General features: G+C 41.1%; 1 protein-coding gene and 1 long non-coding RNA gene across 3 annotated transcripts; one reads left to right on the plus strand and one right to left on the minus strand.

Moving 5' to 3' along the window:
* Nucleotides 1-1,542: 1,542 nt before the first annotated feature.
* LOC145453903 (uncharacterized) lies at nt 1,543-14,807 on the plus strand. 2 transcript variants are annotated; one of them, XM_080331870.1, is made up of 8 exons: nt 1,543-2,190; nt 2,971-3,078; nt 4,997-5,830; nt 5,891-6,052; nt 6,186-6,368; nt 6,634-6,788; nt 11,163-11,276; nt 14,674-14,807. In XM_080331870.1, exons 1-8 carry the CDS (start codon nt 1,611-1,613, stop codon nt 14,743-14,745), a joined length of 2,208 nt encoding a protein of 735 aa, XP_080187996.1. In that variant the 5' UTR covers nt 1,543-1,610; the 3' UTR covers nt 14,746-14,807. The 2 variants fall into 2 exon arrangements, 1 of the variants encoding a protein (XP_080187996.1); XR_013919965.1 differs by lacking the exon at nt 6,634-6,788 and having other exon boundaries at nt 14,674-14,792.
* On the minus strand, nt 8,849-10,109 carry LOC145454654 (uncharacterized). Its single transcript, XR_013920197.1, has 2 exons — nt 9,576-10,109; nt 8,849-9,095 (listed from the first exon to the last, which is right to left on the minus strand). It is a non-coding gene; the product is annotated as an uncharacterized LOC145454654 (long non-coding RNA).
* Nucleotides 14,808-16,470: the final 1,663 nt, after the last annotated feature.

The following is a 16,470-nucleotide window of genomic DNA, read 5'->3' on the forward strand; positions in this document are numbered from 1 at the left end:
ACCATACCGAATTCATTGCACTTTGTGACAATGCTGTCGGATGGTCAGAACTTCGGAAATGTGTTATTTCCAGTAACGTTACTAGCTCTGTACTATATATTTCGAATGCTGCGATACAGCCAATTAGAGTTTCAAGGCTTGCACGGTAGAAAATAGTACCAACACTAAAATTCTCGTCGATAAATAACTTTCAGTGGCGAGGAGCGTATAATTTCAGTACTCGAAAAAATCGTATTTTACTACTCGACTCGAATCAATAAAATTATTACTCGATTCAGATTCGAGTACTCGAATCATTATGCCCAGCCCTACTCGGGACTCGAGTCATAATACCATGACTCGGACTCAACTCTCTGCCCGCTAACTTGGTCTCGGACTTGACTCGGTGGGGAATTAGAAAGTACTCGAATTGACTCGAGTCGCAACTATAAAAGTGAGATTGACTTGTTACTCGGAGCCTTGTGACTTGGTTACAACTCTGCTGTTCTGGTGAACGTCGGGTGGGAATTACAAGTCGCACCGCTAGCTGCATTCTTTGTGGATTGTCATGTAAAGGGATATTTAGTAGGGATGGTGTGAACCTCTGAAAGGTTCAGGTTCTTGTGAACACGAACGTGAACCTCATGACGTCACGTGACGTCATATTGCTAATTTCAACCGTATATTTCAATTAAGTGATTGCCTATACAAATGTACTGTACACGATACCTAGCGACGAATCGGGCCACATAATGGCACAGTGCTTAAGTACATATTGACGTTTTAAACGTCGCCAAATGTATCAACTGAGGCAATCAAATGATATAATAATCCCATAAAATCAATATCTTCCGTCGCTTTGCCAACAATTTCGACCTGACCGGACAATGTATTTGGCGCCTGAGTATTGCCACACGGATATTGAGCAGAATGTAAAACGGGTTTCTATACTTGCTACCGATATCACCCCATTAACAAGTTATAAAGCAGTAGCCAACACCCCAATCTCACGGAGTTGGTTTTTATGATACAGTATACATATGAAGTCAAGATTGACCCCGTATGCCTGCTCGATTTTTACATCAGAAGACGATATCAATCTCATTGGTTGGTTGAATGAGCATTAATCGCTGACTACATGCAGTGCGCTCTTGATGTTATGTGATTGCGGGTCAGGCTCACAGCAAAGAGTCACTAAATATTCACAAACGGAAAGCTGGATATTTCGAGCAAACTTTTGTAACAATGCCAGTACAATTTTTGAGATTGTCAAGGGGCATGCACATTTAGTGTTGATTGTTTATGCTGCCAGCACCATACGTAGAGTGGCCTGCATTGCAATACAATAAATTTGGACCAAAGATGTTATAATGAAGTGAAAATTGCAATATATACAAAAGGTTCACAGTGCAGAACCTAACAAGGTTCTGTTGTGAACGCGAACCTCAAATTTTCCGAGGTTCACACACAGAACGCGAACGTGAACCTCACGTTCACATCATCCCTAATATTTAGCGTACTTGAAAAGAAAAAAATTAATTCTTGATTTTGTTAATAAAGTTTGTAGTTGTCAACAGGCCTAGATCTTGATCTATTTTTAACACCAACTCATCTCCGTTTTACATTTGGGAATGGATGGAAAGAAGACGCAGCAGAATACGTACGTGCAATACTCAGACACAACCAATTTCGTGGCCAGTCAAAGTCAAGTTTCATCCAGTACCGTCAAAAGCTTCGTAAACGATGAGAGCAAACATTCGATCAGGACCGAAACAAACCGCGGGCTGTCGCCTGCGTGTCAAGAAGGGAATGCTTTGGATCTTTCGTGTCATCTGCAGTTAGGGAGCGCTCCAACGACCTTCGAACATCCAGGAAATCATGGTGGATCTACTTGTTCCTCGCGTGAGGTCGAGTCCAATAATCTGCTGCGCAGAGCAACACCTGTCAAGTGCAAGACAGACGAAGGGTATCAAGAATCATCGGACAATTTTGAGACCGCAGTGTCGGATCAACCTTTGTCGCCTTGCCTGTTCAATGCCGTTGAAAATGTCAAACCAGATAAGGACCCGTTTGCCAAGTCTTCCGATGGATTATCACGCGGTGATGCACCTAGAAAACGAAGGATATCAAAGGAAGACATTTGGCGAAGAAGTTCTCGATACTTGGAGCGCAGAAAGGCGACGATTGCGAAGACAGCACCAGTGAACCAAGGTCGGTGTGAACATAGTGTCCTATATGGTATTGACACAAGCAAATCTCACAGCTCAGTGAAATTGATACACGTCACAATTTCCATTTGGCTTCAGGCAATTTGACGGTTATTTTTGACGCTCTCGTTTCGCCAGAAGGCACTGTTGCGTCTCAATGCCAATCTCCATAACAATGGAAAATTTGAGGCTGATTGTGGGGGCTCCTGGGCCGCGAGCGGACTAAGATTTATATTTTCTTAATCAGTGCAGAGTCAGCTTTCGATTGATACCCGTTTTACCAAATTTAATGCTCGGCAAGCCGGTCAAAAGTGACCGTCAAATTGCCTGTAGCCAAATGGAAATTGTGACGTGAATCCATTTCACTGAGCCGTGAGATTTGCTTGTGTCGACACCATATAGGACACTATGGTGTGAATACGCTATAGATAGCCTATATTCGTAATAACGTATACGTTATTGCATCCGCCATTAGCATATATCAACTTCGATGCTGTCCAATTTCTATCCTATATGCGAGCTCGCGCTATAGTCGTGTCAATAAAATGGAGAGAGTTCCGTTATATAGTTAAACACAACTGTCGTAAAAATTGAGATCCATGGTGACAATATATCGCTAGCACCACGAAGGAAGACTGTCAACTGGAATATATCTGATTAGGCAGTCGTTGAACGCATGTGAAAATTAAGAAGAATTTATGCATTAATTTGGGTCAATGCTGCAACCTAGTTGTGAGGGGTTGGCGAATCAACAATTGGCAATACTGGTTTCTTGTTGTTACAGCTATTGAAAACTCTCTAAGACACTTCAGAACGATGATGGAGCTTTATGCGATTAACTTGGAGACGATGAGAGAAGAAACCGCAAGACTCTACGATGCCCACAAAACAGGTAAAGTTCTGTCGTATGCTATATAGCAGTGGTTCTCAACCTTTTTGGCTTCACGGACCCCTTTTGACCGTCACGGACCCTCGTGGACCCCCTTAAGGTTTAGTTCAATTTTAGCACTATTATGGTGCAACCTTCATCTGTCTTGTGCAAATATGAGCTGTAGGCTTGTGATAAACAGCAAAATAATGATTTTTCTTGAAGCCGTCATACTATTTATGTAAAAATGGGTGGACTTTTATTATTTCAAATCTAATTTTGCTGCTGTATTTCTTGAAGTACGTGTTCGTGTCTTGAAAATCCTCGTCTTCGTTTTGATATGAACGAGGAGTGCCGAAAACCATTTCTGCAAAGATAGTTGGAAGCTAATGCAATATTGACATAACGCTTCCGACGATACTTTTGGTGTGATCGCAACATTTATGGCACAAAAATGAAGAAACACATATTTTATGAACATATCACGTCCAGCATCTAGCGCAGGGACGGGCCACATACGGGCCGGGAGCCGGATTCGGCCAGCAGAGAGTTTCTACCGTCAAAGTGAAATCCTGATCTAAAAGCAGAGACAAATTTTATGCTCCAAAAAATGGATCCACGTTTTCCAACCAGAGAAAGACTGTCATGAAACGACTTGTTCTGTTCGGGTTCACATATATATTTACGAGCAAACATTTTCGACCATGAACAATTGAACATTAACAAGACAAGGCTGCATACCAATATAACTGGTGATATGAATTTCAGGGTGAAGCGTAATGCTTTGATAGCAATGAAACCCTCCTTGTTCATAAAAAATTCAGCCTTGTCGATAGGGCATCCGCAATAAGAATGCGCCAAATCTGATAGCCGAGCTTTAAGAGCAGGTATATCATTGTCCGATTTATGACGAGTGTCAGTCGAAAATATTCGGGCTCATTTCAATATCAATATACTATTCAATTTTATATTAAAGTTCTGTACATACAAGAAGCTGTTCGTTGCATTGGGACAAATTATGGAAATACTTCGGAAATTTTTATTGAAAACGACTGTTCACTAATTTGATGAGACTGACAACTTGAAATGGAGAAGGTTTCGCAGACATTACGAAGTCACGCTGATTGACGTTACGATCTCCATATTTTTATTTCTTCCACAGACCCCAACAAAACGTCTCTAAACAGCAACATGTTTGTATCAGCAGGTTATTTGAAAATTGGCAATTGAAATGAGTTTCCACACTACAATAGTCCATGTCAGACGAAACTGCGTCATGCTTTCTCAAATTCAAAAATAAAATAAAAATTGAGTTATCAACAATTTTAAAAGTTTAGAGGTCTAGCGGACCCCCTGAAATTGCTTCGCGGTTAAGAATCGCTGCAGCCTATTACGCTATCTCTACGTTCTTCCACAATTCGGCAGTCGATGTAGGCTACTCTGCCGTGGGGATGAGAAATTTGCAGCAGAAGTGCCGAATAACCGATGCACTCCTATGAGTTACGACGGGATATGTTTTGATCTTGCTAGGATTTTTCACATCGAGACATAAGCTCGACAACCTGTGATATTTGTCAGATTAGGTTCCGCAGGTAATCCGGATAGGATGTCTGTAAATGATAAAGCCTTTTGTCAATGTCAACTATCCGATATCTGCGCAAAGCGTGTTCAAAATCTTTACCCAATATACCCGGAACTTCCAACTCAAACACATTCGTAGCACTAGCACTATTATGGACTTAGCATAGTTGCTCGAGTTGAAGGAGGCGAACAACGAATATATGACAGAGACCTGCCGTCGACATTTCTAAATTATGTATTGGGACCATTTGCTATCGGACCATTCCCGGAATACTGTGGCCAATGTACTGCGAGCTTGTACAATAGTTTAGCAATTCCGTGTTGTAACGGTCTCATTTCAGTCTTGTTACCTACGTTTCAGAATTCGAACCCGGAATTGATGTGTGTAGCAATGGTAAGTGCTGCCTTCATTCAACGTTCCACGGAGCTGACCAAGATTCGGAACCGGCAAAATCTGTCGGTAACTTTTCTTCCTATACCAGGAATGAGTCGTCGGACCAGATCGCCTCTTCGTCAGACTTTGATTCGGACGTAAGCGAAGCCGAAGACTTGGGAACTGATTTGCCTCGATCTAAGCAACGGAGAATGGACCGGATTTCCACGGACACGACGTGCACGTTGCGACCTTCGCAAATCCCTTCACAATCCGGAGATGGAGATATCCCGTCTGCTAACTCCGGGCCTGAATTAATCGAATATAAACCGTGTCCGAAAACATTGAATAGCGGGTCGGTATTACCAGATGAATCGAGCATGATAGAACTGAAACCAGAATTGTTGAGTAAGCGATCAGATGCTGCAACTTATGCAACGGAAAATCTCGAACTCCAACCTATAGCTCAAAATCACCAGACTATTCTCCCAGTTCCTCCATTCGTCGTACTACAAGTCCAGCCCAATACTTCGAGCAGCCAATCAGTTATCCCACCGTCTGAATCGGTGAAAATAGAACCGCGACCAAGAGCGGTGCATGACCGGTCCGCGATCGCTGCGCCCGAATCGCGTCAAAGGAACCCTCATCGTATCGATTCGCTTGAAAGTCTCCATCGATACCAGCATGGAATTTTAGAAGAATGTCCCGATCCGAACTGGAGAATCGATGCGCAACAATCGCATTCAGCGTACAACGCAGTTTCACGTCACAATCTCAAACGAAAAGCATCGGCTACGCAGCCAACAACGAATACTTCACGACGTTAGTTTTTCTGTATTTTGATTGTTCATCGTTGCGTGATTACTTGTGGAAATGGTTTAGATGGCAGTCGAAACGCCATGGACAGCATTCCAATGAACTACAATCGCCCCCCGGATAAGACGATGCGTCCGGATTTAAGCGTTGCAGTCGCTAGCAACGGAATATTTCATGCCGCGTTGCGACTCTGGAGCAAAACCTTCGGAGCGCGGAACCCTGACCCTGGTAAATTTCGTGTAATAGCCAGAAAATTCATATCTTTCAGTTAGTTGATCGAGTTAATAAAGCCGTATAATCCAAGAATTTCACCGATTTCAAATGATTCATATCGGCATCGCGACTATTATTAACTATACAGAGGCGTTACACGAAGTCCCAAGCCTATCCGCCGCCAACCGCGAAACTGCGAGGGACTTCCATCCTTCAGACATTCCATCAGCCAACCGACCGGCCGAATTCAAACGTTTGGGTTCACCAGTCGACGCAGTGATGCGGCACGTCATGCGGGGTCAGCCGGCTGCTTCTCAGTATTCACCAAGAGGTAGGAATATGGACCCGTTACCAAATGAACTGAATTTTCTGGAACATTGCGTACTATCTAGTGTTCATACGACATAGTTATGTTTTGCCACAATGATTTACTGACCTTTTGATAATCCAGGGCGTGTAAAAATCGGCAGGGAGTCTTGAGATTGTTGACAGTATACCTCTTGTAATTACAAATAGCCAGTAGCCATTACCTACTAATATTTCTTAAATCTGATTGGCATACTCAAACTCATACGGTCAATCTCGTATTTCTTCAGCCTATCCTTCAAGTCAACTGATGGGAAATGCTGGCTCGAACCATCTTTCTCATAGCATCAACTTCATTTCGAATAAGGTAACTGTAGAAACACCGCGAGACGCAAGAAATAGTCTTCGTTATGCGCTGCATCCAGATGCTCGGCAGGAAAATAAGGTATTGTAATATCTTGCAATCGGGTAATTTGGATGAATTAATGCGCACTTGGTTATCTGGGAGATAGCCATGATATGCCGGAGGAGTCGGTAACATACGGCACGTGGGACACATGAATATTTTAGTGGTGGCGTACGGCTTTCAAAGCTAAAAATTCGCAATTATCAAGTAGTATGATTGGCACAAACCAAAATACATTGCGTACTCGTGTATGATTTTTCAAGAGACGCGTACATCCGTGGCGGATTTTCTTGGTAGACGACGCGTCTCGTAACTTGAGAATGGCATAATGATCAAAGTAGCGTGTTCGACGAATCCGAATTCATAGCATTAATTGTGACTATTGAAGTCGAGTAGAGTGCATGGGACACGACTTTTCGAGTATTGTGATTATATGCTTCTCGCCACTAAGTGTTATTAAAATTATAGTTTCGGAAGCCTTTTCCACCGTGGCAGCCTTGATACCTAGCTTGGTCATACGAATCTTACGCACGTTCGTGAAAATGTAATTTATGCTAAGTCCTGATCAGAGCACAGCATTGTCGAAAGGTTCGATGGAATAGGTATGGTAGAAAGAACTGTGCTGTGGAACTGACATTATTCTTCGTGGTAGGATAAAAGGTAGATGTTTGAACTCTCCTCATTTTAACACCGCCACGACTCGACTCCAATACGCGATGCAGTATAGAATCCTCAAAGTTCTCGGCTGTTTTTACAAGCCCTTATTATTAGGCTATATGCTTAAAACTGAAACGGGGTAAGCTCGGGAGTCCCGCACATGCTAAAGTGGTGGGGTATATGGTTGGCTAGCGTTTGATTACCATACCAACACTAGGGCTGGGCAAATTCGAGTACCTGGGTGATTGGATTCTGAATCATGTATGATGCTTCGAGTCGAGTCGACTAATCGAGTATCACTGTTTATGACGTCATAAGTGTATCTAAGATATCCAAAGTTCAAATATGCATATTTTATGCCACCACGAAGAATATGATGCCTGTTATGCATTACATTAAAGATACTTTGGTACTTCCCGACTATACCGATTTCGTTGCACTTCGTGACAATGTTCTGGGATGATCATGACTTCGAAATGTGTAATTTCCACATTTCGAAGTCAACGTTCGTAGCTTTGTACTATATGTCTCGCATGCTGCGATAGGCCAATCAATGTTTGAAGACATCAATAGTGGTAAATAGTATCGAAACTACAGTTTTCGTTGATAAATGAATATGCAGTGGCGAGGAGCGTATAATTTCAGAACTCGAAAAAATAGTCTTTCACTATACTCGACGACTCGAATCATTAAAATTGATGCTCGATTCAGATTCGAGTTCTCGAATCATTGCGTCCAGCCCTAACAGTCACTCTTTATTCGAACGTTTCCACCTTGCAAGAGTAATGGAAGTGGTCACAAGTGGACCCAACATATCGACTGATATAAATCTATAAATTGAGGGTTTACCGGGGTATAGATTATTTATTAATCAGTCATACATTTATTTCAATATAATTAAGATTTGCCATCCCGGCAAACTAGCGGAAATACGTCGTGAGGAATTACCTAGGGTTATCATATTTGGAGATCCGAAAACGACACTTTTCAGCTCCAGCACCGGAAAAGAAAACTGATTTTGAAAATCTGTCGACCGGTAATACTGTTCACTAAAAATTGTTATGAATTTGACTCGACTCCCGAATTACCATATTCTTCACACGATATTTTGTAGTGTTGACTACACTGTAAAAAATAAAAACCTCGATTTACCGCGAAATGTTTGGAAGCACGGTAGCCAGACATTTCGTGGTAATCTAACATTACCGTTAGTCAATGTAAATTTAACTTACACCCGTCCGGTAATCTCACTTTACACGCCAGACTGTAATGTTACAGTCACCTCCGGTATATCCAATCTACATGTTCTCCTGTACATTTGCGATCGAGACTGTCATTTAACCGCCTACCTACCTACATGCTGTCCCTGTAAATCAGGATTACATACCAGCTTGTAAATTCACGTACATCCATACCTATCGCAAAGCAACCCGATGCAAAAATATCGCAACATTTTCTTCACATCCCCAAAACGACATTGGAACAAACTGTATATTCATTCATGATATCACGATGAAGTGGTTATCGATGGAAAAATATTGCTGCTGGAGGTCTAATTCTTCTTTAGGAGACATGCAGTAACACGAGTGGTCTCAAGAAAACGTGAATTAATTCCACCACCGGCCAAACTTCAATTGTTTCTTTTTCTCGTTCTCATTCCTTCTGTGTAACTAGTATCTTGCAGTTCCACTGAAAAGAATTCATGCGTAAGTCGCTATATAAAGCAAAGTTCCTAACCTGGACAGTGGACATGACATTATAAAAACTAAGACAAATAGGCTAACAAAAATATAACATGTTTTGAAGTACCGGTACTGGCACATTGTGTGATGACGGCTCCGCCTATTACATGACATAGCAGAGATTCATGACTTACTTTATCTCTGTATTGAAGCAAAAGGTTCCTAATTTAAGGTGGCATGTGTGGCAAACAAATCCAGCAGTGGATGAAAACATCTCTATGCTACGGCCCGAAAATGACATTACCAAGCCAACAGTTTCAACTCCTCCGTGGCGGAGTATGTGGTCACTATATAAGTCGACAAATATCCCAAAATAGAGCAGAGAATGCGGCGAATGAAATATATCAATCATGAAATCTAAGTCATCAAGGGCTGGTGTGCAGAGTCAGATATTCACGGTAACAAATACTATGTAGTACTGTATTACCTTTTAAGATGCGTATTCCATTCAGCATTCCTAGGAATCTTCAACGATCGTGTCCACTTTCTTCAAGCACAAGCTTCGCTCCACCCTTTGCTCAAATCTCACTAATGGCCACTGGCCAGAGCCAGACGACACTCGAACGATTTCAAAATAAATGGTATTCATCCGCTGACACATGACACCAATAATATTTACTGGCCACGTTATAATGTTTGATCTGGGTCGTTTTTACCATACAGAAACATTTATCATTGCATATAGTCCCTTTTTTCATCTAATTTCGTATAAATTGATATTTATTCCATGTGTTGTTCACTACTTACTGTACTTACTTAACCAGACGCTGCTTGTGATGTCACAGTTGTGCGTTGGTTGTTTACTACGAATCTCAGGAAAAGCAGTCACCTAACGTAACCTATTACAGGTCGCCTTGTCCGCCATTAACAAATGGTCAGCTGAGCATGCGGTGCCGATATTTCTAGTTTCCCCGAGCAATATTATACATCCTGAACTAATTTTCTAACTTATCAGTCTTATCCGTGACAACGAATGTAACCAGCGAGACTGGCCGTACACGTACAGCCATTGCCGTATAATATAATATGGCTATACGGTGTACCACATTAGCTACGATTGTCAGTTATTTCTTGTACCCTACTAAGCTTAAATTGATACTAGGGCCAACAATTTCGGTATGACAGACCCCAGTCTCGCAAACGTGGTTCAATCAGGTCAAATCACCTCTAGAATGATATATCAGTAACATTCAGTTCTACGTATACATTGGCTGCAGCGATTTTGAAGCTAATCAATTTTGCCAATAGCCCGGTAAACTGCAGTAACGAGTAACTGTCAGTAATTTTGCGAAGAAATTCTGGTAACTTACTTTACAGCTATATTAAGGTAATATTACATATCAAAATGTAAAATTACAAGATACGCACAGTAATTGGCTGCGACCGGTAATTCGTGGCAAAATTTACAGAGATTTCCCAGTAAATCTACCAGATTTTTTACAGTGTACAAAAGAAGGTCATCTTTTCCATCTGGACTCGATTTACCCTTCGTGTGGTATTGCTCGTTGCCAACTCTGAGGTTTGCTGCGTCAGAGTCGGATTTTTTATCGCATTTTAACAGTTTTTCTAGTAAAAAAATACAAATTCCCCAAAAGAGGACACTTTCCATTCATGGAAAAAAAAATGAGGACGAATCCTCTTAAAATAGGATGTATGGTAACCCTAACTTTACATATCATCAACACCAGCACGTATACCGAATCTAATTTATTTTCACACTGCAGTGACGGCATATTGAGTTAGGAATCGCATCACTCTGATACTGGAAATACTCATGGTACCAGGAAGTCCGAATCTATTGCTTGATTAGTTAGGGTGATATAACATGAAGATAACCCCATGTATACTTGATTTCGTTCTAATATGGACGTCACAACTGTTTAATTGTGACATGGAAACTTGATTGGCATTGTTAAAAGGTTCCTTCGGATTCACAATTGAATATATAGGGACTCATTTGACTCCTAGGGTTCCCACCCCTGATCTAATTTATTACAAAGCCTCCATTACACAGATACCGCCTATGTGTTCAAATTGCATGACTCGGGGCACCCCCGCGTGGCGTAGAAATGCCACTACCGGACTGTACGAGTGCAACGCGTGCAATGCATACTTCAAAAACAGACAGGTGAGCTTCTTCGTTTTGCCATAGCAGCTTCTGTTATTTCGAAAAAACCACACAAGGCGCTAAAGAAAGATAATTTCGAAATGCCAGTATTACTGTGTGGCCAGAGCTGCTCTGCATGTGTTGAAATAACGGGTCTAGAACAAAGATATGCATTTTACGGTTAAAGAAACTCGATTATAAACATATGAAACAATGAAATTCGATAATAATTATGCCATCATTATTACCGGACTGTATGTTGAAGCGAAAAGCGCAGGAGTAAAGATAGAATATTGCGACAAAACGCGTGGCCACAGACATTTTGAGGTGGGCCACATATCCATCTGGAAAATGGTGGTGAAAGCTTAGCTATATTTGTTATGTTATTCACTCAGAACATATATTCATGTTATCAAGTTGTACGTAGGTAGGTAGGCTCGGATCAGACGTAGTGACAGGTACCGAGTCCCATCGAATCCCAATGTAAGAGTAGGGCTGGGCACAATGATTCGAGTACTCGAATCTGAATCGAGTATTAATTTTAATGATTCGAGTCGAGTAGTAAAAGACGATTTTTCGAGTACTGAAATTGTACGCTCCTCACAACTGAAAGTTAATGAACTAACGAGAATTATAGTTTTGATAATATTTGCCACTGAGGAAGTCTTGAAACCTTGATTGGCCGTGTCGTAGCATGATAGACATAGCACAAAGCTACGAACATTACTGGAAATAACACATTTCCGAAGTCATGATCGTTCCACAATATTGGCAAGAAGAGCAATGAAGTCAGTATGGTCGAAAACATATCGAAGTATCATTAATGTGACGGGTAACAGGCATTATGTTCTTCGTGGTGGCATAAAAGGTACAAATTTGAACTTTGACATAGTACATTCTGTTGTGACGTCATAATGAGTGATACTCGAATACTCGACTCGACTCGAAGCATTTTACGTGATTCAGAATCGAATCACTTGGGTACTCGATTTTGCCCAGCCCTATGTAAGAGTCAAAAATGGGAGGGGAATGGCGTCTTTTGTTCCACAGCTACGCCTATGATGGCAACCTACGGCCAACAGCAACGAGAATAATTTTGATTATGCAATAACTGGAAGTTAATGCTGAAGTCACCAAGTATTCATGCAGGGTCATCAGATGTAGATTTACGGTAATTCGTCTAGTCGTATTTTGACAACATAGAGATAGCCATAATGGCAATTTATTATTTATTATTAACTTCCTGTGGACGTATACGGCAAAACGGCAACGAATCGTATTGGATTGAGGATTTAGAGCAGCGCCTAAATCTTCGGGGGTCGGTCGAGAAATGTCCGAATTTGGAATCATTGTATAGGCTACATATTGTAAGAGGAATATGAATTGTTCGCATCATTGGATTGAATGTTTCGAAATCGCAGCTTCAGTAGGTACCAGACGTCCAGACATTTACGCACAGCTTGTATAGTAAAAATTCTTTCCTTACTTCTCTGTTGTGTCCCATTAACCGAAATCACGTTAAGATTTGTTTGAAGCTGACCCAGACCCGTTTCGCTACCACAGTTTTTGCACCATATTGGAACTAACCTTGTCCGTAGTCTACAATTAACCGAAATCACTCTGAAGGCCCAACGGCCCCTCGTCGTCTCCCAGTCTATACCGCTCTTTGTTTGGTATAGGCCTACATCTTTATTTATTAATGTGACGAATAAAAGACTTTCTATCTATCTAAGATTTGTTTGAAGCGGGGGCAGAATCGTTTCGCCTCCACAGTTTTCGCACCATTGTGAACTAAAATCCCAATCACGCAAACGGAGTTCGTGGATGCGGGGATACGATCATTGCGTTTCGCGACGTAACTCAAACAGTGGATGGATATAATGTACACAAGAGATATACGTAGGGTTGCATTTAAAACAAAAATCAATTTGAAACAAACATGTTTAAAACAAGGCCCTAATATAAAACATGTTTTTTTATTTCCTATTTTATTTGCAAATTGAAATTACGAATTCACTCCAAAATCTTTGAGAGATTTCAATTATTCTTGAAATTTTTCTTCACAATCCGCGCAATTCAACATAACCTAATTTTTCGATTTTAATATAGTAGCGCCCTTCTCACTCTTAGCCGGAATCGGAATCGTGCGATCCGCACGAAAGAAATTTGTTTATGGTACATTTGGGCGATTTTAATATATTTCCACTACCAATACAATCGACTATCCTGATCGGGGGTCAAGCAATAACAGCATGCAACCAAGTTACTAATAACATTTGGCCCACCCGAAGATGCATTATCATTTATAACTTGCCCTAGATTTTCAAAACCACTCTCTCAATGAACCCTGACGGTATATCTGATCACATGGGCTAAGAGAGGATAAATATTTGATAATAATACGTGATACTGCTACTATTAATTACGGAATTCATTCGTGAATCTGAAATTTTCGCGCTCATCGCGACAATATACAATTCCAGCATAATATTGCGACTCGCGATTTCGGTACGTACAAAACAGGCTTTTGTTAAAAGTATAATCGTCCAGACTCCGTAGTTCACCGGCAATGGATATGGACAGTTTAGCATAGGTATTTCGCGTCCAGTTAGTTCATTACGGCTATGCCCAGGAATGCGGCCTCAGGCTACATAAGTATTCGAAACAGGCCGTGATTAGCAAAAAGGTTGCCTACCTCTGTATTAGATGATGTTCTCTTTTTGACATGACGAAAAGTGTAGGGGGAGGCAGGGGGCGCAATATTCTCGACCATCCCCAAGGGGGCGCATGTCCAAAAAGGTTGAGAACCGCGGCTCTAGGCTAAGAGACGATTTTCAAATCGCAAAAAGGGCCACGGCCAATAAATGGCTGAGAACCCATGATCTAGCTAGCAACTCCGGTTCTCACCAAAGCATTTTCTGTAACACGGATTCTACCATTCGGGCGTCCTATATATATATCGACTCTTCAATTAGAGTAAAATGAAAAGGGCAAAAGAAAACAGGAAACAAAAAAAACATCAAGATAATCAGTTTTAGGCTCGTATTAAGCGTCTCCAACGTAGGCGGTCGTGGGCGTCTTCAAGCGACAGCCCGCGTTGCGCTAGATCAGTCTCCATTGTCGAGCGCCATGTTTTCCGATTCCAGCCACCTCTGCGCCATGGCCCCGTCGGAATGTGATTGATGTCCTGTCCAACGCAATCTATCGCGAACCAGATAACTGCCATTTGTATTTTATTTTCATCTACAGTTGTTCATATCTAAAACAACAAGTGACGATAAAAGCAACATGTGACGGTAAAAGCACCATTTCAAAGCAAGGTTATAAAAAGGCCTTCACATTCGCTGCTGTGAATACCCTTTACCACGATTTAGTATCAGATCTACATATGTATATGAAATATGGTTGAAAATTTCAGGAACGACGCCCCCCGTATCTCTGGAAGAAGCCGATTCACAAAAGAATGAGAAACCAAAAAACGCGAGGCTGACGCACAACAATCGGCGGGTGCCAAGGGTGGTGCGTCATGACCGGGAAGAAGACTGTGAAGAATCAGAAAATTCGATTGTTTAGTATAGAACGAATCATATAAATGTCACATTTTTACGTCAATTGAATATCTTTTAGTGTGATCAATATATATATACATCAGATGTTACGTGATAACGTGCTCATTTTGACACACGCTAAACCGCTCGGGCATTGGTCAGGTTACATAAGTTGGATATTATTTTTGAATTGAGCGTAGCAATCTGTATCAATAGCGTAGCAATTTATATCGATAAAGGCGGAAATGGCATTGGAGTTTTACACAACAGATTGATGAACTTCCAATAAACTTATTTTATGTTCTTCTGCACAAAATTAGGCCGATTCATTTTTTTCTGAAGTCGTCTAGACTAGTTCGAACTTTTTTGGCCGCAACCAAAATCGGAGTTTTCTTTCATCTCGCGACCCAAGATTCCTACATCGACATGACCGCATTTTTAATGCCAGCAATCAGGTCCTAGTACCTAGGTCCTAGTGATAGGCATCTATGAAATATAGAGAAGGCGTGCATTACCTAGTGATAGGTATGTCTGAAATAGTGAAAAAGCGTGTACTACCAGTTGCACGCAATGCAGTTCTCTGAAACATGTGTGACACGCGCGATTTCAAATCGGGCTGTAATATATTCCAATGCGGGTCGCATTTGTACTTGGGGCTAGGATTGCAAGGACGAGATTATTCAGTATCGCCGAATTTAAAGACCGGACATACCAATAACATTAGGTAACCATACGTCCTTTAGAAGGATTTTATCTCCTTTTCCAAGAAATCGAAGATGTCCTCCGACGACACCCAAACGACGAAGCTGACGTCAGAGTGGGTTTACTAGGACTCAATTTTGAAAAAGTAGTTTTTTCAGTCAACCATACAACAGTATTTACAGTAAAAATATACAAATTACCCGTTCCATCATCCGATTCTATAAGTAGGGCTGCTCACAATGATTCGAATACTCGGATCTGAATCGAGTAATAATTTTGAGGATTCGAGTCGAGTAGTAAAATACGATTTTTTCAAGTACTGAAATGATACGCTCCTCGCAACTGAAAGTCAATTTACTGATGAGAATTATAGTTTTGATAGTATTTTCCACAAAGGAAGGCTTGAAATCATGATTGGTCGAGTCGTAGCACACGAGACATAGTACAAAGCTACGAATGTTACTGGAAATAACACATTTCCCATGTCATGATCATCCATCCCACAACATTGGCAAGAAGTGCAATGAAATACGTATGGTCGAAAAAATACCATAGTATCCTTAATGTGACGGGTAGGGGTAACAGGCATTATATGTTCTTTCTGGTAGCCTAAAAGGTACGGTATCAGCTTATTAATATTTTCATCATTTCAAATCACCACAAAACTGCGATACGATGAAATAATAGGCAGTACAAAGTACATTATTTTGTTACGTCAGAATGAGTGATAATAATCGAATACTCGAGTCGAAGCGTAATAGGCTACGTGATTCAGAATTGAATCACTCAGGTACTCGATTTTACCCAGCCCTATTTATAAGTTTGTGATTTGCCTCTTTTCCGAATCTCAAAATATGGTAACCCTAATCAATATTGAAGGTTTTGGCAAACCAGTCAAGATTTAATCGCATCTATCCGATATGTTGGCCCTGCATTTTGGTCATTCGCATGTGGACCAAAACTTT

The sequence above is a fragment of the Botryllus schlosseri genome, chromosome 13 (assembly GCF_051294905.1).
Source record: "Botryllus schlosseri isolate E-star chromosome 13, Bs_hap1, whole genome shotgun sequence".
In the NCBI taxonomy this organism is placed as follows: domain Eukaryota; kingdom Metazoa; phylum Chordata; class Ascidiacea; order Stolidobranchia; family Styelidae; genus Botryllus; species Botryllus schlosseri.

What these genes read in the sequence shown, in the direction of transcription:
- LOC145453903 (XM_080331870.1), top strand. Translation starts at nt 1,611, where the DNA reads ATGGATGGAAAGAAGACGCAGCAGAATACGTACGTGCAATACTCAGAC. An exon ending in GACAGCACCAGTGAACCAAG is followed by an intron (nt 2,191 to 2,970) that starts GTCGGTGTGAAC and finishes TTGTTGTTACAG; the next exon opens with CTATTGAAAACTCTCTAAGA. An exon ending in CATACTTCAAAAACAGACAG is followed by an intron (nt 11,277 to 14,673) that starts GTGAGCTTCTTC and finishes TGAAAATTTCAG; the next exon opens with GAACGACGCCCCCCGTATCT.